This window comes from Pseudophryne corroboree, chromosome 7, assembly GCF_028390025.1.
Source record: "Pseudophryne corroboree isolate aPseCor3 chromosome 7, aPseCor3.hap2, whole genome shotgun sequence".
Lineage (NCBI taxonomy): Eukaryota > Metazoa > Chordata > Amphibia > Anura > Myobatrachidae > Pseudophryne > Pseudophryne corroboree.
Genome location: NC_086450.1, coordinates 392759962 through 392783271, shown reverse-complemented (window position 1 = coordinate 392783271; position 23310 = coordinate 392759962). Strand labels below are relative to the sequence as shown.

Here is a 23310-nt window from a genome sequence, read left to right as displayed (position 1 = left end):
GGATGCTCTAACCTTTCTGACAGTTGTCTTTTAACAAGGTGCTCGTAGTGTGTGTGAGTATAAGGAGTTTGGGCACCACGGTGTATGTCCTTCATTTTGTCATGTGTAACAGTCATTACTTCAGGCAATACTTTTCCAATATAACACAATCCTTCAGAGTTTGGGGCAAGCCACTTGTACGCCTTTCTCCCACATATGAAATATGCATCATCGGGGAGAACATAGGGGACGGAGAAGGACATGACCATATTACGAACCTTCCAGGTGAAATCTCCTGACCCTAATTCTTCCATCTGCCTAATGCACGTATCGGTTTGTACGATATGTGCACAGTATCCTGGTGATACCTCTCCAACTTTAGTAATCCTATTTCCTAAGGTATATCGATACCGGAAAGATTTTCCTCTACTGGCTATGTGGCGTACGAGCTCTGTATCTGTAGGCATTCTATCTGCTCTGTGTGAAAAGGTCATGGTAAGGTTGCTCCATGACACTTCCCAATTTCCCGGTTTTCTAGGATTGGAGATGTTAAAGCATATGAGGGACCTATCCACATGGTATTGGTGGAGCTTCAAACTAGGAGGGCTGGAGATGTTAAACCTCCGGTCCACCGGTCTCCCACCACTTAGCTCAAGTACCTCCCCTAACGTTAAAGGAAATGGTACTAGCCCTGATTTACTGTGACCCTGAGGTACTTGAGAGCATACCCAACAATCTGTTTGGTTTAACACGTTACCCACTAAGGAGTGATAGTCACTCAATGGATGCCGGTCTATATGGATATTAAAACTAGATTGGCATTTCTTTATGCATCCATCTTCAACCAGATTATCACAGAGCCTACAGATACAATTTTCCTCAGCTAACAATCCATCACAATTTCTTCTATCGGATCGTTTTCTGATACTCGCCTTTGCTTGTTGGCTTGGTTGATCTTGGAAAACTACGCCTCCATCATCATAATCGGAACCCATTCCAGAACCTCTTTCGACCTCTATGGTACTCTCGCCGGAACAGACTGCTCTGGTCAACATCATGGTTAACATCAAAATCCGGATCACAGTCTCTTGGGGCAAGTCCATCTTTGAGGAGGAAATAGAGAAGAATGAGAAGGGGGAAAAAGAAATTTTAAAGGAGAGGGGATGGGAAGTGGAGAAAACAATAAAAGGGAGAGGGGAGTCGACAGCTGCTTTCGGTCTTCAAGGCTCAGGTGCCGCCTCAGTCCTCCTGGAACAGACACTCTAGTGATACAACCTCTACCGTCTGTTCCTTATCACGGGACTTCTCTGGATCAGCAACCTTCTTGCAGTGGGATGAATGGACCCAAGTCTCTCTCTCAGCAACCTTCAATGCTGTGGTGCTAGTCAATAAGACCTGGTATGGTCCTTCCCATCTATCAATAAGACAACCTGAGCGTAGAAAATTTCGTATCATTACATAATCCCCAGGTTCAATGTCATGACAATTACTATCTGGTAAATCAGGAATCACCAACTTCAGATTATCATTTTGATTCCTCAACTGCTTACTCATATTAATTAAGTACTTTACAGTTACTTCATTGTTACATTTCAAATCATCCTGAGGGTTAATTATGACATGCGGTTGTCGACCAAACAGAATTTCAAAAGGAGACAGATTAAGAGGGGACCTGGGAGTGGTTCTGATACTATACAAAACAATGGGTAAAGCTTCTGGCCACGTCAATCCTGTCTCTGCCATTACTTTACTCAATTTATTTTTAATAGTGCTGTTCACTCTTTCGACCTTCGCACTCGCCTGTGGACGGTACGGAGTGTGCAGCTTACTATCAATTCCCATCAACTTACACATTCCTTGAAAGACATCACCTGTAAAATGGGTACCCCTATCACTTTCAATGATTCTAGGGATACCATATCTACATACAAATTCCTGCACAATTTTCTTAGCTGTAAACATAGCGGTATTTGTAGCTGCTGGAAAAGCCTCGACCCAATTCGAGAAAACATCTATGCAAACAAGTACATATTTCAAATTTCTACATGGGGGTAATTGAATGAAGTCAATTTGTATTACTTGGAAAGGGCCGCCGGCAGGTGGGATATGGGAGGGTTCTGTAGGTATTGCCTTTCCAATATTCTTTCTCAGACAGGTAAGGCATGACATTGCTCTTTTACTAGCATGAGGGGAGAATCCTGGGGCGCACCAGTATGCTCTTACCAATTTGCACATCCCCTCCTTGCCTAGATGAGTCAGCCCGTGAGCTGCTTCAGCCAGACACGGAAGGTATGCCCTGGGGGCCACTGGTTTACCATGTCCATCCGTCCAGAGCCCTGAGGACTCCTGGCCATATCCCTTTGCCTTCCAGACTGCCTTCTCCTGAGTGGAACACAAATTCTGCATTTCACACAACTTTTGTGTGTTGATGGTATTAAATACCATCAGTTGTGTGGTGTCTGTCCGTATGGGGGTAGCAGCTGCAAGCTTTGCAGCTTCGTCTGCTCGGCTGTTACCAAGGGATACTGGGTCTTGACTATATGTATGTGCTTTACATTTGATAACAGCCACTCTGTCGGGTTCCTGTATCGCTGTTAGAAGCCTTTTTATGTGAGCTGCATGCGCTATCGGTGTACCAGCTGCCGTCATGAAATTTCTGAGACGCCATAGCGCTCCGAAATCATGGACTACCCCGAACGCGTATCTAGAATCGGTGTAGATATTGGCAGACTTACCCTTAGCCAATTCACATGCTCTGGTTAGGGCGACCAGTTCAGCAACCTGGGCTGAGTGAGGTGGGCCTAGCGGTTCCGCTTCTATGGTGTCTTGGTCATCTACGACTGCGTATCCAGTACACAAGTCTCCCGAGTCTGACTGTCTGTGACAACTACCGTCCGTGTAGAACGTGAGTTCTGCATCTTCTAGTGGATTGTCACTGATGTCAGGCCTTGCGGAAAAATTTTGGGTCAAATATTCCATACAATCATGTGTATCTTCCTTTGCATTAAATCCTCCTTCCCCATCACTCTCACCTCCCACCCTTTGTGCCTGTCCAGGCACACCTGGGAGAAATGTTGCAGGGTTTAATGCGCTGCACCTCCTTATGGTGATGTTTACTGGGGCCATTAATGCCAATTCCCATCTCGTAAACCGCGCTGATGAGACGTGCCTGGTTTGGGCAGAATTTAGCAAGGCTGACACTGCATGTGGTGTATGAATTGTGAGGTTGTGACCTAGCACGACGTCTTCGCTTTTCGTTACTAGCAATGCTATCGCAGCAACGCTACGCAAGCATGTGGGGAGGGATCGCGCTACCGTGTCTAGCTGCGCGCTGTAGTATGCAATTGGCCTGCTGGCATCACCGTGTTTTTGTGTTAGTACCCCTGCTGCGCACCCAGCACTTTCTGTTCCGTATAGCTCAAAGGGTTTCCCATAGTCTGGCATACCTAATGCTGGTGCCTGCGTTAGGCACTGTTTGAGTCTCTCAAATGCTGTTTCGGATTCGTCTGTATGCGAAATCCGATCAGGTTTGTTTGAGGAGACCATTTCCTGCAAAGGTAGTGCTAATATGGAAAACCCTGGGATCCAATTACGGCAATACCCACACATTCCTAAAAACGTCCTGATCTGTTGCTGGGTTTGTGGCAGTGTCATGTCTCTAATGGCTTGGATTCTATCAGCGGTCAGGTGTCTCAGTCCTTGTGTTAGACAGTGTCCCAAGTATTTTACCTTAGCTTGGCATAATTGCAACTTGTCTTTGGAGACCTTGTGACCTGTGTCTGAAAGATGAAACAGGAGCTGTTTCGTATCCTTCAGGGATGCCTCCAATGAATCAGAACACAGCAGTAGATCATCCACGTACTGTATCAACACTGATCCACTTTCCGGTTGGAAAGACTGTAAACAATCATGCAAAGCCTGAGAAAATATACTTGGACTATCTATGAAACCTTGGGGTAACCGAGTCCACGTGTATTGGACTCCTCTGTATGTGAATGCAAACAAATATTGGCTGTCAGGGTGCAGAGGTACCGAAAAGAAAGCGGAGCAGAGGTCAATAACAGTGAAAAATTTGGCAGTGGGAGGAATTTGCATTAGGATGACAGCTGGATTAGGCACTACGGGGAACTGACTCTCAACTATTTTGTTAATCCCCCTTAGATCCTGCACTAGCCTGTAACCCCTCCCCCCACTCTTTTTAACAGGGAAGATGGGACTATTTGCTGTGCTGGACGTTCTTACTAGAATGCCCTGTTGTAGCAAGCGCTCTATTACCGGGAAAACTCCTAACTCCACCTCTGGCTTCAGAGGATACTGTGGGATTTTTGGAGCTATCCTACCATCTTTTACTTGTACTACTACTGGAGCTACGTTTGCCATTAATCCAGTGTCCTGTCCATCTTTTGTCCAAAGCGACTCTGGTATCTGAGATGTCATCTCTTCTACTTGGGATGGATTCCTATTTGTCATAATGGAATGTGACATTAATTTTGATGGGGAGTCTAACATGTCTCGTACTTCCTGAGCGTGATTCTCAGGGATGTCCAAGAATACACCTTCGGGAGTACAATAAATGACGCAACCCATTTTACATAGTAAGTCTCTTCCCAGGAGATTGGTCGGTGCCGATGCAGCCAGCAAAAAGGAATGCTTGGTATGCAAAGGCCCTATTGTAATCTCGGCTGGTTTGCTAACAGGGTAGTGCTGGACTACTCCTGTTACTCCTATGGCTGGAACTGTCCTACCAGTGGTTCTCATGCCCACTGTCGAATTGATCACTGACTTGGCCGCCCCTGTGTCTACAAGAAAGTTTAAAGTTTTACCGGCTACATTGATTGCAATCTCTGGTTCGCTTCCAAGACTGGCAATCAATTTAACTGGTTGCAGATTACAGGTATGGCCACACCCCTATTGGGTATGCTGACCTCCCTGAATCCCGCTGGCAGCAACTACTTGTGAGGGAGTTAGCTGGGAACTACCAGAGGCATGCCAATCTCTGTTTGGGGGATATCTTTTTGTTTCCCCTGTATGTGGCTCAAAACTCCGCCTCTGTGGACCCTGCTCCCAATGTCGTGTGTGGTGTTGTTGTCTAGGGGGTTGAAAAGATCTTTGTACATTTCTTACCCTACAGTCTCGTGCAAAATGTCCCGGTCTGTTACAAGAAAAACATGTTATTACACTTGCCTTACCCACAGGATTCGGTGGTACATACGCAGGCTGCCTTGTGGTCAGCGCCTGTATACTTACGGACATCAACTTATCACTTTGCGACTCCCTGTGCCTAGTGATATTTCTGTCGTGATCAATAGCAGCCTCTCTCAAGGTGGACACTGACAGACCTCGCCAACATGGCTGCGTGGTCTGTACCCTAGCTTTTAATGTTTCTTTCAAACCATCCATCAGTACAGATACTGCTACTTCTCGATGGTTTGGGTTGGTCTTAATGTCTTCTATACCAGTGTACTTTGCCATTTCTAATAGTGCCCGGTGAAAATATTCTATTGCCGTTTCGGACTCCTTTTGCTTAATGGAAAATATTTTATTCCATTTAACAACGGCTGGGAAATACTCTTTTAGCTGTAAATTTATCCTTTTTACATTATCCTTATTGTACACGTCTGTAAGCGGTACATCTTTATCCAATGCACAATCAGCTAAAAACTGAGTTGCATCAACATTGGAAGGTAAACAAGCTCTTAGCAGTATCTGCCAATCCTTGTTGTTGGGTTCTACCGTGTTACCTAAATCCCTGATGTATTTTTGGCTAGCAACTAAATCCTTCCTGGGGTCAGGAAATTCGGACACTATTGTTCTTAATTCCATTCTGGAAAATGGAGTGTACATGGCAATGTTCCTTATGGGAGTGGCTCCAGACACATCTGTTTTTCCATTGGGAACTGCTATTACCCTTACAGGAGCAATTCTAACAGCCTCTTCCTGTGTAGATTCTACAGCTTGTTGTGGTACAATTGTTTCAGTGTAGTGCATGGTGCCGTACTTACCCGTTGACACGACCTCACCTATCCCTCCGCTAGGGGCTTTCACTAATCTCGTGGGTGTCGCTGTGCCTACTGTGGTCTCTGCTATGGTGGCTGCAAGAGAGAGAGCTGAAATTGTTGCTGAATCGTCTTCTTGATCACACTCCTGAGGAAGGTTCAAAACAGGGTACATCTTGCACGGGTTAATACTTGCATGAGTTATTTGGTTAACATCATTAACATTTACAGTGTTACTAAGAGTTTGTGTTTTACAACCCAGTGCGTTTCTCTCCGCAATCAACTTCTCTCCTGCAATGTATGGTGGAGGAGGAGCTGTGGCAATCAACTTCCTGACTGCCCCAGATCCCGCCGCCAGAGCCAAACCTCTCTGTATCTCACCTTCCTGGTGCCATAACTGTAAATAATCATGATGCTGAATTCGTCTCTTTGCTGATTTTACGAGACATATCCTCCTCCTTAAATTTTGTAACACCTCTGGACTGAAGCTACCTATTCTTGGGAACTTGTCCCTGTCTTGTACAGTCATTCTCTCCCATTCATCACATAAAGATTCGGTGTGAATTCCATATTTTTCACACATTACATATCGTGCCGACCCAACTGGTCGGTTCACAGAATCAACCTGAACCAGGGTTGATCGCCCCCTACCTGAGCAACTGGCCCCCATAGTCTGTAGGTGTTGCTTAATCCTCCTTGGATTTTCTGTATCAAGGTTTTCAGCAAGCCTTTTCAGACAACCAAATTACTCCACAGTAGGCCGGCGGTGGCGGTTTACCGAGTACCCCACTCACTCGCCCACCTCGACCAATACGACCTGTAAACACCGTTATGATGCCAGCGTACTCGATACAGGGCCCCTATGGAACCTTCAGTTTACTGGAACATATGAGGGTTACCCGCAGGACACTTACTCTTTCCAGTAAAGTTGGGGTTGTTAGATAGTTCCTGAGTGACCAGCGAACTTCCCTTCCAAAAATAAAAAATTACACAAATCACGTCAGAATGTACAAATAGCGTTTGTGACCACTTTACTCTAATGGTATTTAGGTCAGATTACTAACTACTGCACACAATTACGTGTGGTCCAATCGTTCGGTACACTAGCACTACTTGTCATGTACTGAAAGATCAATGGAATCGATGTTTCCGGCCGCGATTCCTTCAGCAAGAGCTTATGGCCTATATGGGTTCTGCACCAACACCCCAGGCGTTGTGCCACTGGACTTTTATAGCGGACCTTTTACCTTACGACCTCCTGGTCTTGTTCCTTATGACCTCCTGGTCTTGTTACCTTATGGTCCGCTATACTCTAATGCTCAAATATTATTTAACCAGGGATGCCTCCCTGGCCACCGTATATGTCACTTACACGTATGTTCCTTGACGAGTACCCGACTTTCCTTTTGGTTCCACCTTAAAGTTATATAAACTTTTGTATACAAAACACACTCACTCAACACATGTACACTTTGTTTCTATATCTATTTCTGCGCAGAAATTGTCTTCAGGCCAAAAGTGTTACCAATTAGGAGCAGGATCTGTTAAACTAAATTTCAGATTTTCCAAAAAAATAGATTTGCGTTATTTACCGCGTCGCGTTATCTACCGCTGTGCGTTACTTATCGCTTTTGCGCTAATTATCGCTTTGCGCTAATTCAACTTTTCGTGACTTGGGCTACGTGGGCGTAACCAGACGCTACGTTGCGTAGTGAACGCTGCGTGCGTCTGCCTTTTGGATTGCGTACGCTAGTCTTTGTTAGCGACACGTGTACGCAATGCAAAGGATCCACCGTAACACAATATATTTATTCATCAATGTAGGTGATCCCTGATCATCTACCGCAATCCACACTGCCTGCCTTGTATCTCAGACAAACCGTGTGTTTGTTCTATACTTTAACTATTACCTCTAAAATAACAGCAAATCTCTTTTTTAGCACTTTCTATCAACTATAAAAAATTGGCAAACAGGAATAGTGATATACGAAAATGAAACAGAAATGCAGATAAATGTATGCGTACGCAAGACAAAAGAAAAATAAACAGTTTTAAAAGACACAAGCGTTTTGTTCTTACTTCCGGTTACCGGATTCCTTCAGCACTCTTTACCTAAGCGAAGCAGACGCTTATCCCGTCAGCAACTGCGAGATAACCTCCCACCCTTTTGCTGGGGGATAATGTCTGCTGATCTACCTAGTGCAGATGTGAAAAGGACCGGACGAGCCCGCAATTGACAATGCTAAATTCCTTTGTCATATAAACAACCCTTATGAAGCTAAGAACACTGTACGCTGTTTACTTAAGAAATACCGTAATGATACGCTATTTGCGTAACGATCGCTCAGCCGTAGGCGAGACGCTCAAGCGTCACGTTCGCTCACGGCCCAGTGATCACAGGACACGTTATTGGTTATGTCTAGGGGAAAGATTCGCTGTAACGCAGCATACGCTAGAGACCACGAGGAGGTCACCAGCGGTGCAGACGCTCACAACACTATACCTTTATGTTAAACCTTATACCGATGAAATACACTGAATACCTTAATGTGAGTACAGGGTGTAAGTGCAACCTTGTGGAACCTGACTATCTACAAAGCTGCATGAGCGTCACCGACGCTCAAATGAACACTTATCACTATAGGAAATACACAGATACTGGTTTAGGTTTCCAAGGCCTATTAACTGTATTATGTCTAATATACTTGTAAAAGGGGATAACAGTACATATGATACACTACAATATAACAGAGACTTCCTAACCACAGAACTAAACAATAAATACAAAAAGACAATACTACACTGACCTAAATGCAATACGATACAATACTATAATACTATAAGGTATTTAAGAGAAAAAGAGGAGAGAGGGAGATAGAGAGAGAGAGAGAGAGAGAGAGAGAGAGAGAGATTGGCTCGCAGAAAGACAATGATTATGGAGAGAACTTACGCACAAAGGGTATGATCGCCAGCGCCTCGATATCCAGCTCCCGATTATCAGCAGATAACCGTTGATGAGAGAGTGAGAGCTGGATGTGGTCGGCCTGCCTATTTATGCTCCACACACAATGCAATCTCCTGGTCCTACAATCCCATTGTCCATTGGCCGAAGGAATTCGGCCCTGCATCATAACAAAAGGTCATAGGGTGATTCATACAGGTGGGCTGTGACGATTTCCAACAGCTCAGGTGGGTGGGAAACTGGGTTTCCCGCCGCATACCTGAGTATGTGCAAATCATAGAAATGGACATAAACTTCTTATGTCCATAACTATTCGCACGAGCGATTAATACGCTCCAAACCAACACCGGAATATTGCTAATTAAATACTCTTCCGATGGGTACCAAACACTGCTGTATGATTCCTGTTAAACCCTTCGTACGATGCAAAGAGGGATTCCTCAGCTCTGGGACATTATACTTTAACCAAACTTACAGAAACTATCAAAGGGATCATGATCTATAAACTACATTAATTGTGAACATTTGTAACTAATGAGTCGCACGCTACGATCACATAAACTCTACCGTAAATGCGCATACTGCGCGTGCGAGTGCACGCTATTGCGGGTATGCGCTTCCACGGGAGAGCGTACGCATGCGCAGCACGGACCAGTGTGCGGTGCAAATATGGCAACGTGCATTGAGACATTTTTCTGACTTTGACAGGAAGTATTGCCGTATAAAGGGGAGGAATTATTTGGCGTCGGTCTATCGGATTTGGTGGCCACGGCAACTGCCGGGAAATCCACCTTTTTACCTCAGACCCCCTCCCAACAGAAAAAGACACCGTCTTTTCAGCCGCAGTCCTTTCGGTCCTATAAGAACAAGCGGGCAAAAGGACAGTCATATCTGCCCCGAGGCAGAGGAAAGGGTAAGAGAGGGCAGCAAGCAGCCCCTTCCCAGGAACAGAAGCCCTCCGCGGGTTCTGCAAAGCCCTCAGCATGACGCTGGGGCTTTACAAGCGGACTCAGGAGCGGTGGGGGGTCGACTCAAGAATTTCAGCGCGCAGTGGGCTTGCTCACAGGTGGACCCCTGGATCCTGCAGGTAGTATCTCAGGGTTACAGGTTGGAATTCGAGAAGTCTCCCCCTCGCCGGTTCCTAAAGTCTGCTTTGCCAACGTCTCCCTCAGACAGGGCGACGGTATTGGAAGCCATTCACAAGCTGTTTTCTCAGCAGGTGATAGTCAAGGTACCCCTCCTACAACAGGGAAAGGGGTATTACTCCACGCTATTTGTGGTACCGAAGCCGGACGGCTCGGTAAGACCTATTCTAAATCTGAAATCTTTGAACCTGTACATACAAAAATTCAAGTTCAAGATGGAATCACTCAGAGCAGTGATAGCGAATCTGGAAGAAGGGGACTTTATGGTGTCCCTGGACATAAAAGATGCTTACCTGCATGTCCCAATTTGCCCTTCACATCAAGGGTACCTCAGGTTCGTGGTGCAAAACTGTCATTATCAGTTTCAGACGCTGCCGTTTGGATTGTCCACGGCACCTCGGGTCTTTACCAAGGTAATGGCCGAAATGATGATTCTTCTGCGAAGAAGAGGCGTATTAATTATCCCTTACTTGGACGATCTCCTGATAAGGGCAAGGTCCAGAGAACAGCTGGAGGACGGAGTAGCACTAACCCAAGTAGTGCTGCAACAACACGGGTGGATTCTGAATTTCCCAAAATCTCAGTTGACCCCGACAACACGTCTGCTGTTCCTGGGAATGATTCTGGACACGGTTCAGAAAAAGGTGTTTCTTCCGGAGGAGAAAGCCAAGGAGTTATCCGAACTTGTCAGGAACCTCCTAAAACCAGGAAAAGTGTCTGTGCATCAATGCACAAGAGTCCTGGGAAAGATGGTGGCTTCTTACGAAGCAATCCCATTCGGCAGATTCCACGCACGAACTTTTCAGTGGGATCTGCTGGACAAATGGTCCGGATCGCATCTGCAGATGCATCAGCGGATAACCTTATCGCCACGGACAAGGGTGTCTCTTCTGTGGTGGTTGCAGAGTGCTCATCTGTTAGAAGGCCGCAGATTCGGCATACAGGACTGGGTCCTGGTGACCACGGATGCCAGTCTGAGAGGCTGGGGAGCGGTCACACAGGGAAGAAACTTCCAGGGAGTATGGTCAAGCCTGGAGATGTCTCTTCACATAAATATACTGGAGCTAAGAGCGATTTACAATGCTCTAAGCCTGGCAAAACCCCTGCTTCGGGGTCAGCCGGTGTTGATCCAGTCAGACAACATCACGGCAGTCGCCCACGTAAACAGACAGGGCGGCACAAGAAGCAGGAGAGCAATGGCAGAAGCTGCAAGGATTCTTCGCTGGGCGGAAGATCATGTGATAGCACTGTCAGCAGTGTTCATTCCGGGAGTGGACAACTGGGAAGCAGACTTCCTCAGCAGACACGATCTACACCCGGGAGAGTGGGGACTTCATCCAGAAGTCTTCCACATGATTGTGAACCGTTGGGAAAAACCAAAGGTGGATATGATGGCGTCTCGCCTCAACAAAAAACTGGACAGGTATTGCGCCAGGTCAAGAGACCCTCAGGCAATAGCTGTGGACGCTCTGGTAACACCGTGGGTGTTCCAGTCAGTGTATGTGTTTCCTCCTCTGCCTCTCATACCCAAAGTACTGAGAATTATACGGCAAAGGGGAGTAAGAACGATACTCGTGGCTCCGGATTGGCCAAGAAGAACTTGGTACCCGGAACTTCAGGAGATGCTCACGGAAAATCCGTGGCCTCTACCTCTAAGACGGGACCTGATTCAGCAGGGACCGTGTCTATTCCAAGACTTACCGCGGCTGCGTTTGACGGCGTGGCGGTTGAACGCCGAATTCTAAGGGAAAAAGGCATTCCAGAAGAGGTCATTCCTACACTGGTTAAAGCCAGGAAGGAGGTGACTGCACAACATTATCACCGCATTTGGAGAAAATATGTTGCGTGGTGTGAGGCCAGGAAGGCCCCCACGGAGGAATTTCAATTGGGTCGATTCCTACATTTCCTGCAAACAGGATTGTCTATGGGCCTCAAGTTGGGGTCCATTAAGGTTCAAATTTCGGCCCTGTCGATTTTCTTCCAGAAAGAATTGGCTTCAGTTCCTGAAGTCCAGACTTTTGTAAAAGGAGTACTACATATACAGCCCCCGGTTGTGCCCCCAGTGGCTCCGTGGGACCTTAATGTAGTTTTGGATTTTCTCAAATCCCATTGGTTTGAGCCACTCAAATCGGCGGATTTGAAATATCTTACATGGAAAGTAACCATGCTACTGGCTCTGGCTTCAGCCAGGAGAGTGTCAGAATTGGCGGCTTTATCGTATAAAAGCCCATATCTGATTTTCCATTCGGACAGGGCAGAACAGGGTCCTCATTTTCTGCCTAAGGTGGTGTCAGCGTTTCACCTGAACCAGCCTATTGTGGTGCCTGCGGCTACTAGCGATTTGGAGGATTCCAAGTTGCTGGACGTTGTCAGGGCATTGAAAATATATATTTCAAGGACGGCTGGAGTCAGAAAATCTGACTCGCTGTTTATACTGTATGCACCCAACAAGCTGGGTGCTCCTGCTTCTAAGCAGACGATTGCTCGTTGGATTTGTAGCACAATTCAACTTGCACATTCTGTGGCAGGCCTGCCACAGCCTAAATCTGTCAAGGCCCATTCCACAAGGAAGGTGGGCTCATCCTGGGCGGCTGCCCGAGGGGTCTCGGCATTACAACTCTGCCGAGCAGCTACGTGGTCGGGGGAGAACACGTTTGTAAAATTCTACAAATTTGATACCCTGGCTAAAGAGGACCTGGAGTTCTCTCATTCGGTGCTGCAGAGTCATCCGCACTCTCCCGCCCGTTTGGGAGCTTTGGTATAATCCCCATGGTCCTGACGGAGTCCCCAGCATCCACTAGGACGTTAGAGAAAATAAGATTTTACTTACCGATAAATCTATTTCTCGTAGTCCGTAGTGGATGCTGGGCGCCCATCCCAAGTGCGGATTGTCTGCAATACTTGTACATAGTTATTGTTACAAAAAAATCGGGTTGTTATTGTTGTGAGCCGTCTGTTCAGAGGCTCCTACGTTGTCATACTGTTAACTGGGTTCAGATCAGAAGTTGTACGGTGTGATTGGTGTGGCTGGTATGAGTCTTACCCGGGATTCAAAATCCTTCCTTATTGTGTACGCTTGTCCGGGCACAGTATCCTAACTGAGGCTTGGAGGAGGGTCATAGGGGGAGGAGCCAGTGCACACCACCTGATCCTAAAGCTTTATTTTTGTGCCCTGTCTCCTGCGGAGCCGCTAATCCCCATGGTCCTGACGGAGTCCCCAGCATCCACTACGGACTACGAGAAATAGATTTATCGGTAAGTAAAATCTTATTTTATCTTTATTTAAAGTATGCCATTCAACGTGGTGCAGAATACTGATCCTTTATGAGTATGACTTAATAATTAATTTCTTCTCAGCGTAGTAAACTGTATTTCCAATGGCTTTGTATGTTATTAAAATGTAATGCTGGCCAGGGGAAGCCTGCAGAGACATTGGCCCTCATTCCGAGTTGATCGGTCGCAAGGCGAATTTAGCAGAGTTACACACGCTAAGCCGCCGCCTACTGGGAGTGAATCTTAGCTTCTTAAAATTGCGTCCGATGTATTCGCAATATTGCGATTACTAACTACTTAGCAGTTTCAGAGTAGCTCCAGACTTACTCTGCCTGTGCGATCAGTTCAGTGCTTGTCGTTCCTGGTTGACGTCACAAACACACCCAGCGTTCGCCCAGGCACTCCCACCGTTTCCCCGGCCACTGCTGCGTTTTTTCCGGAAACGGTAGCGTTTTCAGCCACACGCCCCTGAAACGCCGTGTTTCCGCCCAGTAACACCCATTTCCTGTCAATCACATTACGATCGCCGGAGCGAAGAAAAAGCCGTGAGTAAAAATACTTTCTTCATAGTAAAGTTACTTGGCGCAGTCGCAGTGCGAACATTGCGCATGCGTACTAAGCGGATTTTCACTGCGATGCGATGAAAAATACCGAGCGAACAACTCGGAATGAGGGCCATTACTTGGTGAAGTGATGAATTACAACTCTGGTCAGCCACTACATCCATCCAAATCTTGGGCCTAATTCAGACCTGATCGCAACGGCAAACCTTTTCTCTAATGGGCAAAACCATGTGCAGTGCAGGTGGGGCAGATGTAACATGTGCAGAGAGATTTAGATTTGGGTGGGGAGTGTTCAAACTGAAATCTAAATTACAGTGTAAAAATAAAGCAGCCAGTATTTACCCTGCACAGAAACAAAATAACCCACCCAAATCTAACTTTCTCTGCACATGTTATATCTGCCCCACCTGCAGTGCACATGGTTTTGCTGCTGCGATCAGGTCTGAATTAGGCCCCTTATCTGTTTCTTACTTGTGGCATCAGGTCTGAGCTGCCTTAGCCAGTGTGTAAGTAGGGCCTAATTCAGGTTGGATCACAGTAAGCGCAAATTTTGAGAAAAAGATGCGGGCGCAGTGACCGTCCTGCGCAGTGCGCCCGCATTTTCTGCGGGGGGCCGCAGAAAATGCGATCGCCTCTGCCTGTGAATTAGGCAGAGGCGGTCGTAAGGGGAGCAACACTCTGTTTTCAGGGAGGAGACGGAGCGTTGCGGAGGGCGGTACAGCGCAAACAGAGGGAGGAGGCGGCCATACAGGGGCGTGATTGGGAAGATGGCGGTGGGCCTCCTGCGGACGGCAAGAAGCTTCCTTAGTTTCTGCTAACAAGCAGAAATTGCGATGCGTTCGCAATTTCTCTTACGTCCTAGAGGATGCTGGGGACTCCGTAAGGACCATGGGGTATAGACGGGCTCCGCAGGAGACATGGGCACTCTAAAGACTTTAGAATGGGTGTGCACTGGCTCCTCCCTCTATGCCCCTCCTCCAGACCTCAGTTAGATCCTGTGCCCAGAGGAGACTGGGTGCACTGCAGGGGAGCTCTACTGAGTTTCTCCGAAAAATACTTTTTGTTAGGTTTTATATTTTCAGGGAGCACTGCTGGCAACAGGCTCCCTGCATCGTGGGACTGAGGGGAGAGAAGCAGGCCTACCTTAATGATAGGCTCTGCTTCTTAGGCTACTGGACACCATTAGCTCCAGAGGGTCGGAACACAGGTCTCACCCTAGCCGTTCGTCCCGGAGCTGCGCCGCCGTCCTCCTCACAGAGCCGGAAGATAGAAGCCTGGTGAGTATTAAGAAGAAAGAAGACTTCAAAGGCGGCAGAAGACTTCAGCTCTTCACTGAGGTATCGCGCAGCGGTAACCCTGCGCGCCATTGCTCCCACACATACACACACAGGGGGGCGCCCTGGGCAGCAATATTAACCTCAAGGGACACTGGCAAATAGAGTAGATACTGCAGAGGCATTATATTGAAAAACCCCCGCCAGTCTAAATAATTTGAGCGGGACCGAAGCCCGCCGGTGAGGGGGCGGAGCTTGATCCTCCAGCACTAACCAGCACCATTTTCTCCACAGCACACTGCAGAGAAGCTGGCTCCCCGGACTCTCCCCTGCTGAACACGGTTACAGAGGTCAAAAAAGAGGGGGGGGGGGGGCACATTTAATTGGTGCAGTGAGTGTATTCACATATTTATATAAAAGCGCTGTACTAACTGGGATTTTATTCCAGTGTCCGGTGGCGCTGGGTGTGTGCTGGTATACTCTCTCTCTGTCTCTCCAAAGGGCCTTATTGGGGGACTGTCTCCATATAGATATATCCCAGAGTGTGTGGGGGTGTCGGTACGTGTGTGTCGGCATATCTGAAGCGGAAGGCTCACCTAAGGAGGAAGTGGAGCAGATGATTGTGGTGTCTCCGTCGGCAACGCCGACACCTGATTGGTTGGATATGTGGAATGTTTTAAATGCAAATGTGTCTTTATTACATAAGAGATTGGACAAAGCAGAGTCCAGGGATATAACAGGGAGTCAATCCATGGCTTTGACTGTGTCACAGGGCCCTTCAGGGTCTCAGAAACGTCCCCTGTCCCACGTAACAGACACTGGTACCGACACGGATTCTGACTCCAGTGTCGACTACGATGATGCGAGGTTACACCCAAGGGTGGCCAAGAGTATTTATTATATGATTATTGCAATAAAAGATGTTTTGCATATCACAGATGACCCCTCTGTCCCTGACACAAGGGTTCACATGTTTAAGGAAAAGAAACCTGAGGTTACCTTTCCCCCATCTCATGAGCTGAACGCGTTATTTGAAAAAGCTTGGGAAACTCCAGACAAGAAACTGCAGATTCCCAAGAGAATTCTTATGGCGTACCCTTTCCCCGCGCAGGACAGGCTACGGTGGGAATCCTCGCCCAGGGTAGACAAGGCTTTGACGCGCTTGTCCAAAAGGGGGCGCTACCGTCTCCAGACACGGCACCGCATGACGCTGGGGCTCCACTGCGGGAGTCCGCGCTGGTGGGGGCACGTCTTCGACTCTTCAGCCACGTCTGGGTTCAGTCAGACGTGGATCCTTGGGCGATGGAAATTGTATCCCAAGGCTACAAGCTGGAATTCGAAGAGGTGCCTCCGCGCCGATTTTTCAAATCGGCTTTACCAGCTTCTCCCCCAGAGAGGGAGATAGTTTTAGCTGCAATTCAAAAGCTGGCTCAACAGCAAGTGATTGTCAAGGTTCCCATAGTTCAACAGGGGAAGGGGTACTATTCAACCCTGTTTGTGGTTCCGAAACCGGATGGCTCAGTCAGACCCATTCTAAATCTAAAATCCCTAAACCTATACTTAAAAAAGTTCAAATTCAAGATGGAATCGCTCCAGGCAGTTATCTCCAGCCTGGAAGGGGGGGATTTTATGGTGTCACTAGACATAAAGGATGCATACCTTCATGTCCCCATACATTCCCCTCATCAGGCGTACCTGAGATTCGCTGTACAGGACTGTCATTAACAGTTTCAGACGCTGCCGTTTGGGCTTTCCACGGCCCCGAGGATTTTCACCAAAGTAATGGCGGAAATGATGGTGCTCCTGCGCAGGCAGGGAGTCACAATTATCCCGTACTTGGACGATCTCCTGATAAAAGCGAGATCGAGAGATCAGTTGCTGAAAAGCGTGTCGCTCTCCCTGAGAGTGCTGCAGCATCATGGCTGGATTCTAAATCTACCAAAGTCACAGTTGATTCCAACGACTCGGCTATCTTTCTTAGGCATGATTCTGGACACAGAACAAAAGAGGGTTTTTCTCCCAATGGAAAAAGCCCAGGAACTCCAGAACATGGTCAGAGACCTGTTAAAACCGAAAAGAGTGTCAGTCCATCAATGCACTCGAGTACTGGGAAAAATGGTGGCGACCTACAAGGCCATCCCCTTCGGCAGGTTTCATGCAAGGACATTTCAGTGGGACCTTCTGGACAAGTGGTCCGGGTCCCATCTTCAAATTCATCAGAAAATAAGCCTGTCCCCCAGGGCCAGGGTGTCTCTCCTGTGGTGGCTACAGAGTGCTCACCTTCTAGAGGGTCGCAGGTTCGGCATTCAAGACTGGGTTCTGGTGACCACGGACGCGAGCCTCCGAGGATGGGGAGCAGTCACACAAGGAAGAAATTTTCAGGGACTATGGTCAAGCCAGGAGGCTTGTCTACACATCAACATACTGGAATTAAGGGCCATATACAACGGCCTACGACAAGCGGAGTATCTTCTTCGCGGCCTACCGGTTCTGATTCAATCAGACAACGTCACAGCCGTGGCTCATGTAAACCGTCAAGGCGGGACAAGGAGCAGAGTGGCAATGGCGGAAGCCACCAGGATTCTTCGCTGGGCGGAAAATCACGTAAGCGCTCTGTCAGCAGTCTTCATTCCGGGAGTGGACAACTGGGAAGCAGGCTTCCTCAGCAGACACGATCTCCATCCAGGAGAGTGGGGACTTCATCAAGAAGTTTTTGCAGAAATAACAAGTCTTTGGGGACTTCCTCAAATAGACATGATGGCATCACGCCTCAACAAGAAGCTTCGGAGGTATTGTGCCAGGTCAAGGGACCCTCAGGCAGTAGCGTGTTTCAGTCGGTCTATGTGTTCCCTCCTCTTCCTCTTATCTCAAAAATATTGAGAATCATAAGACGAAAAAGAGTGCAGACAATACTCATTGTTCCAGATTGGCCTCGAAGGGCCTGGCATTCAGATCTTCAGGAGATGCTCACAGAAGATCCATGGCCTCTTCCTCTCAGGGAGGACCTGTTGCAGCAGGGGCCCTGCGTGTTCCAAGACTTACCGCGGTTACGTTTGACGGCATGTTGGTTGAACACCGAATCCTAGCTAGGAAAGGTATTCCGGTGGAAGTCATCCCTACTCTGATAAAGGCTAGGAAGGTGGTGACGGCGAAACATTATCACCGTATCTGGAGGAAATATGTGTCTTGGTGTGAAGCCAAGAATGCTCCTACGGAAGATTTCCACCTGGGCCGTTTTCTCCACTTTCTACAGACAGGAGTGGATATGGGCCTGAAGTTAGGCTCCATTAAGGTACAGATTTCGGCCCTATATATATTCTTTCAGAAGGAATTGGCTTCTCTCCCAGAAGTCCAGACTTTTGTAAAGGGAGTGCTGCACATCCAGCCTCCTTTTGTGCCCCCAGTGGCACCATGGGACCTTAACGTGGTGTTACGGTTCCTAAAATCTCACTGGTTTGAACCTCTTCAAACGGTTGAATTAAAATTTCCCACTTGGAAGGTGGTCATGTTGTTGGCCTTGGCATCTGCAAGGCGGGTGTCCGAATTGGCGGCTTTGTCTCACAAAAGCCCCTATCTGATTTTCCATGTGGATAGAGCAGAGTTGAGGACTCGTCCTCAATTTTTGCCTAAGGTGGTTTCATCGTTTCATATGAACCAACCTATTGTGGTGCCTGTGGCTACGGGAGACTTGGAGGATTCCAAGTCCCTTGATGTAGTCAGGGCCTTAAAAATTTACGTAGCCAGGACGGCTCGGGTTAGGAAAACAGAGGCACTATTTGTCCTGTATGCAGCCAACAAGGTTGGCGCTCCTGCTTCTAAGCACACTATTGCTCGCTGGATCTGTAACACGATTCAGCAGGCTCATTCTATGGCTGGATTGCCGTTACCAAATCCGGTAAAGGCCCATTCCACTAGGAAGGTGGGCTCTTCTTGGGCGGCTGCCCGAGGCGTCTCGGCTTTACAGCTTTGCCGAGCAGCTACTTGGTCGGGTTCAAACACCTTTGCAAAATTCTACAAGTTTGATACCCTGGCTGTTGAGGACCTCATGTTTGCTCAATCGGTGCTGCAGAGTCATCCGCACTCTCCCGCCCGGTCTGGAGCTTTGGTATAATCCCCATGGTCTTTACGGAGTCCCCAGCATCCTCTAGGACGTAAGAGAAAATAAGATTTTAAACCTACCGGTAAATCTTTTTCTCCTAGTCCGTAGAGGATGCTGGGCGCCCGTTCCAGTGTGCACATATTTCTGCAAGGCTTGTATATAGTTGTTGCTTACATAAGGGTTATGATACAGTTAAGATCAGTCTTTGGCTGATGCTGTTTTGTTCATACTGTTAACTGGTTGCGTATATTCCATGTTATATGGTGTGGATGGTGTGGGCTGGTATGAATCTTGCCCTTAGATTAACAAAAATCCTCTCCTCGTACTGTCCGTCTCCTCTGGGCACAGTTTCTCTTACTGAGGTCTGGAGGAGGGGCATAGAGGGAGGAGCCAGTGCACACCCATTCTAAAGTCTTTAGAGTGCCCATGTCTCCTGCGGAGCCCGTCTATACCCCATGGTCCTTACGGAGTCCCCAGCATCCTCTACGGACTAGGAGAAAAAGATTTACCGGTAGGTTTAAAATCTTATTTTCTGATTGTTCAATGGGGAAGCATGCTGGAGGGTCTTGCCCAGCGATGGGCGGCCCCCGGAATGCGCTCCAAAGGATTGCAAATTCTGCTACTTAGCAGAATTTGCAATCCGTACTGAATTAGGCCCTCTATCCACAGAGCTGGAGAGAAGGGATAACAGAATGTAGAGGGCTGGCCTGACAGCCCTATGGCTGCAGAGCAGGGTCTGTTACCCAGAGCAACAACACTAACCTGTATAACTGCACAGGAGGCCAGGCATTGCTGCAGCTTATAAACAACAGCTCACGGGTTAAATGTATTCTGTTATGTATGTTTTATGTCTAATGTGTATTAAAGTGAACTATACAGTTAAGCAGGGAAAATGAGAAATGCCAAATCAGCAATGTCTGGTTTGTGTTATCCTGAGGATGATGCTCTTCAGGTTACACTGACTTGTTTTACTGTTATACTCTTTAATCATTATATCCACCTTAACAGGACCTGGTGCTAAACCTAATGGACATTTTATGTCAGGATACCGAAGGGTTCCCCCGAAGGGCTGTTGTGAGGGTGTTCACCGATTGGCTGAGGAAAGGTGACATGCAGAATTTTCATGACGCAGAGAACCTGCTTTCCCGGATACTGGAGGTGACGCTCAGTGACTTGGATTGGGAAGTAAAAGTGAACGCATTGGACCTGGCTGACGTCTTCATATGCAAGACATTTGCGTTGGGCACTGCCTACAGTCTCCCGTACACTATAGGGTTACCTGATAGTAAAAGCTCAATCACTGATGCATTGTTACAGTGTAAACAAATAGGGCTCTTCCAGTTTTTACTGAGTTGCCTGTGTGACTGTGACAGACCTGTGGCCTTAAAAGCCTGTGACATTCTCCTGTGTGTAAAGACAGAACTGTGTGAGGGAAACTCTTGTACTGCAGAACTGTATGGCCGAGACTGGCTGGAGCAGGCACTTAAAGACCAGCGCATCACAGCCGAGGCTGGTAATGGTAATGTGCAGCATGACACAAGCTGGGTGCTTGACGTCTTAAAGAAAATCGATTTCGACAACTTGAAATGTTCCCTGTCAAAGAGTAGTGATTATTTACATGAAACGCCGCTGTCACTCCTGCAGGACATCAAAGCCACCTTTTGGGGTGGGGAGGAGCATGATGCCGACTGCTACTGATGATGGACATCCATCCTGTCTAATGCAGTGTCATCTAGATTTCATTTATAAATAGTATGATGCTACTGAAGTGTTGCTGGTTCCTCGGTCAGAACTTCCAATGCTCAGCACCTGGAACTGTTCCGTCAGTTTCTCTGTTGCTGCATCGGAATCAGTGGTGTTCACACATCACAAGGGCTGCTGTGGACACTGATAAAACGTTCAACACCATAAGGCAATAAAGCTTGTTTATTATTAATAATAATAAAAAACAGTAACGTATGTAGCGTAACCCACTGTAACTAGACTGCTGAGGGTGATATCGGCTTTGTTACCATTGGGTCATAGACGTTACTGCACTACATCAGGGGTCCCATCTTTCTGGTGCTGTGCTACGTACTGACACACCCACCTATATTCTCATGGCAAACCAGTGCTAAAATATTGCAATAAGTATATCAAAACCATGAATTAATGAAGACATTGGCAGTTAATATACAGGTCACTTATATAAGCTTTATTGCCCATATTTAAACTTTCCTCTGATGATATTATTTTGGGGGGGTCACATTTCAACATGAAAATTCCCAATGGTTTGCACCCCCCATAACCACACACATAATGGGGCATGTTCAATTAGATGCAGGAATTTGCTTGTAAAATATTTTGCACACCTTGAATTACCGCAGGTATGCGCACTCCAGATACCCGCAGAATTCAATTTAAAACAAAACCGTAAAGCAGTGGGTTGTGTAGAGTGCAGTGTGTGCTGGGAGTGGGAGCAGGTTGGGCGGTAGTGTGTGTGCGGGGAGCGGGTGCAGGGTGAGTAATTGTGTAGGAGTGCAGGTGAGCGGGTGCAGGGTCAATGCAGCATCCTTTTTGGAATACCTCCTGCACACTGCAGCCTCCTGTGGGTACAACCTACCGCACAGTGCAGCCTCCTCCTGTGTATAATACCTCCTGCACAGTGCAGCCTCCCCGTCTGTAATTCCTCCCGCACAGTGCAGCCTTCTTTGTGTAATACAGTACATCCTCCTACTGTGTGTAATACCTCCCGCACACTGCGACTCCTCTAGTGTGTAACTGGCCTCCTGCATAGTGTGGCCTCCTCCTGTGTGTAATATATCCCGCACTGTACGGGCTCCTGCGTGTTATACCTCCCGCACATTGCAGCTTCCTGAATGTAATACCTCCTGTACAGTGCAGCCTCTTCCTGTGTTTAATGCCTCCCACACAGTACAGCTTCCTCGTGTCTGTAAGTGGCATCCCGCACAGTACAGCCTTCCTGTATGTAATACCTCCCGCACAGTGCAGTCTTTTGTAAATACTGCCACATATTGCAGCTTCCTCCTGTGTGTAGCACCTCCTACACAGTGCAGCCTTCTGTGTGTAATACCTCCTGCACAGTGCAGCCTCCTCCTATGTGTAACACCTCCCGCACAGTGCAGCCTTCTGTAACACTTGCCACACATTGCAGCCTCCTCCTGTGTGAAACACCTCCCGCACAGTGCAGCCTTCCTGTGTGTAATACCTCCTGCACAATACAGCCTCATGTATCTCCTCCACAGCACAGCCTCCTCCTGTGTGTAATACCTCCCACACAGTGTAGCCTCCTGTGTTTAACTACCCTTCCGCATAGTGCAGCCTCCTGTGTGTAATACCTAGCTCACAGTGCAGCCTCCTGTGCTTAACTGCCCTCCCACACAGCAGTGCCAGATTTACCACTAGGCACAAGAGGCACATGCCTATGGCGGCACATCAGTTCCCCCCCAAGCCAGAGGAGCAGCACAGCAGTCTTCCACCTGCTCGTGGCGGTTCTAAGTGCGGCGGGGCTAGCAGGGTGGGTAGTCAACCTTCCCTCGCTACCTCCGCTGCCCGCATCTCCCTAACCAGCCTTCTGCTGCTCGCATCCCCCCCCCTCCTGCTTCCTACTGGCCGCACCCGCCCCCCACCCCCCTCCCCAGCTACTCAATTGTCGTCGGTAGAGCTAGGAGCCGAGGGACAGGAGCTGGCGCAGATAGTGGTGAGTGGCACACACCCACACTCTCACCTGGCATAATGTGTATAGCGGGCTCGACCTGGCGTAATGTGTATAAGAGGCTCTATCTGGCGTAGTGTGTATAAGGGGCTCTACCTGGTGTAACGTGTATAAGAGGCTGTACCTGGCGCAATGTGTGTAAGGCAGTGGTTCTCAAACTGCGTGCCGTGGCACCCTGGGGTTGGCCTCAGGTTGGTGACAGAGGACCTTCGGCGCGCACTGTCCCTGTTTTCAGTGGGGAAGAGGGGGCATAAAGGAAACGTTGCAATGGGCTACAAGGTCTACAACCGGCCCTGCCCCTTCT

The 23310-nt window shown here is 47.9% G+C and overlaps 1 protein-coding gene across 2 annotated transcripts in view; it reads left to right on the top strand.

The window, feature by feature from the left end:
- The window catches only part of BRAT1 (BRCA1 associated ATM activator 1), an 82300-nt gene extending 61030 nt beyond the window's left edge, over positions 1-21270 (top strand). For both annotated transcript variants that reach the window (XM_063934623.1, XM_063934622.1), the window contains exon 14: positions 20300-21270. In XM_063934623.1, the coding sequence (XP_063790693.1) occupies positions 20300-20989 (690 nt within the window). In that variant the 3' untranslated portion in view covers positions 20990-21270. The remainder of the gene's footprint in view (positions 1-20299) is intronic.
- Positions 21271-23310: the final 2040 nt, after the last annotated feature.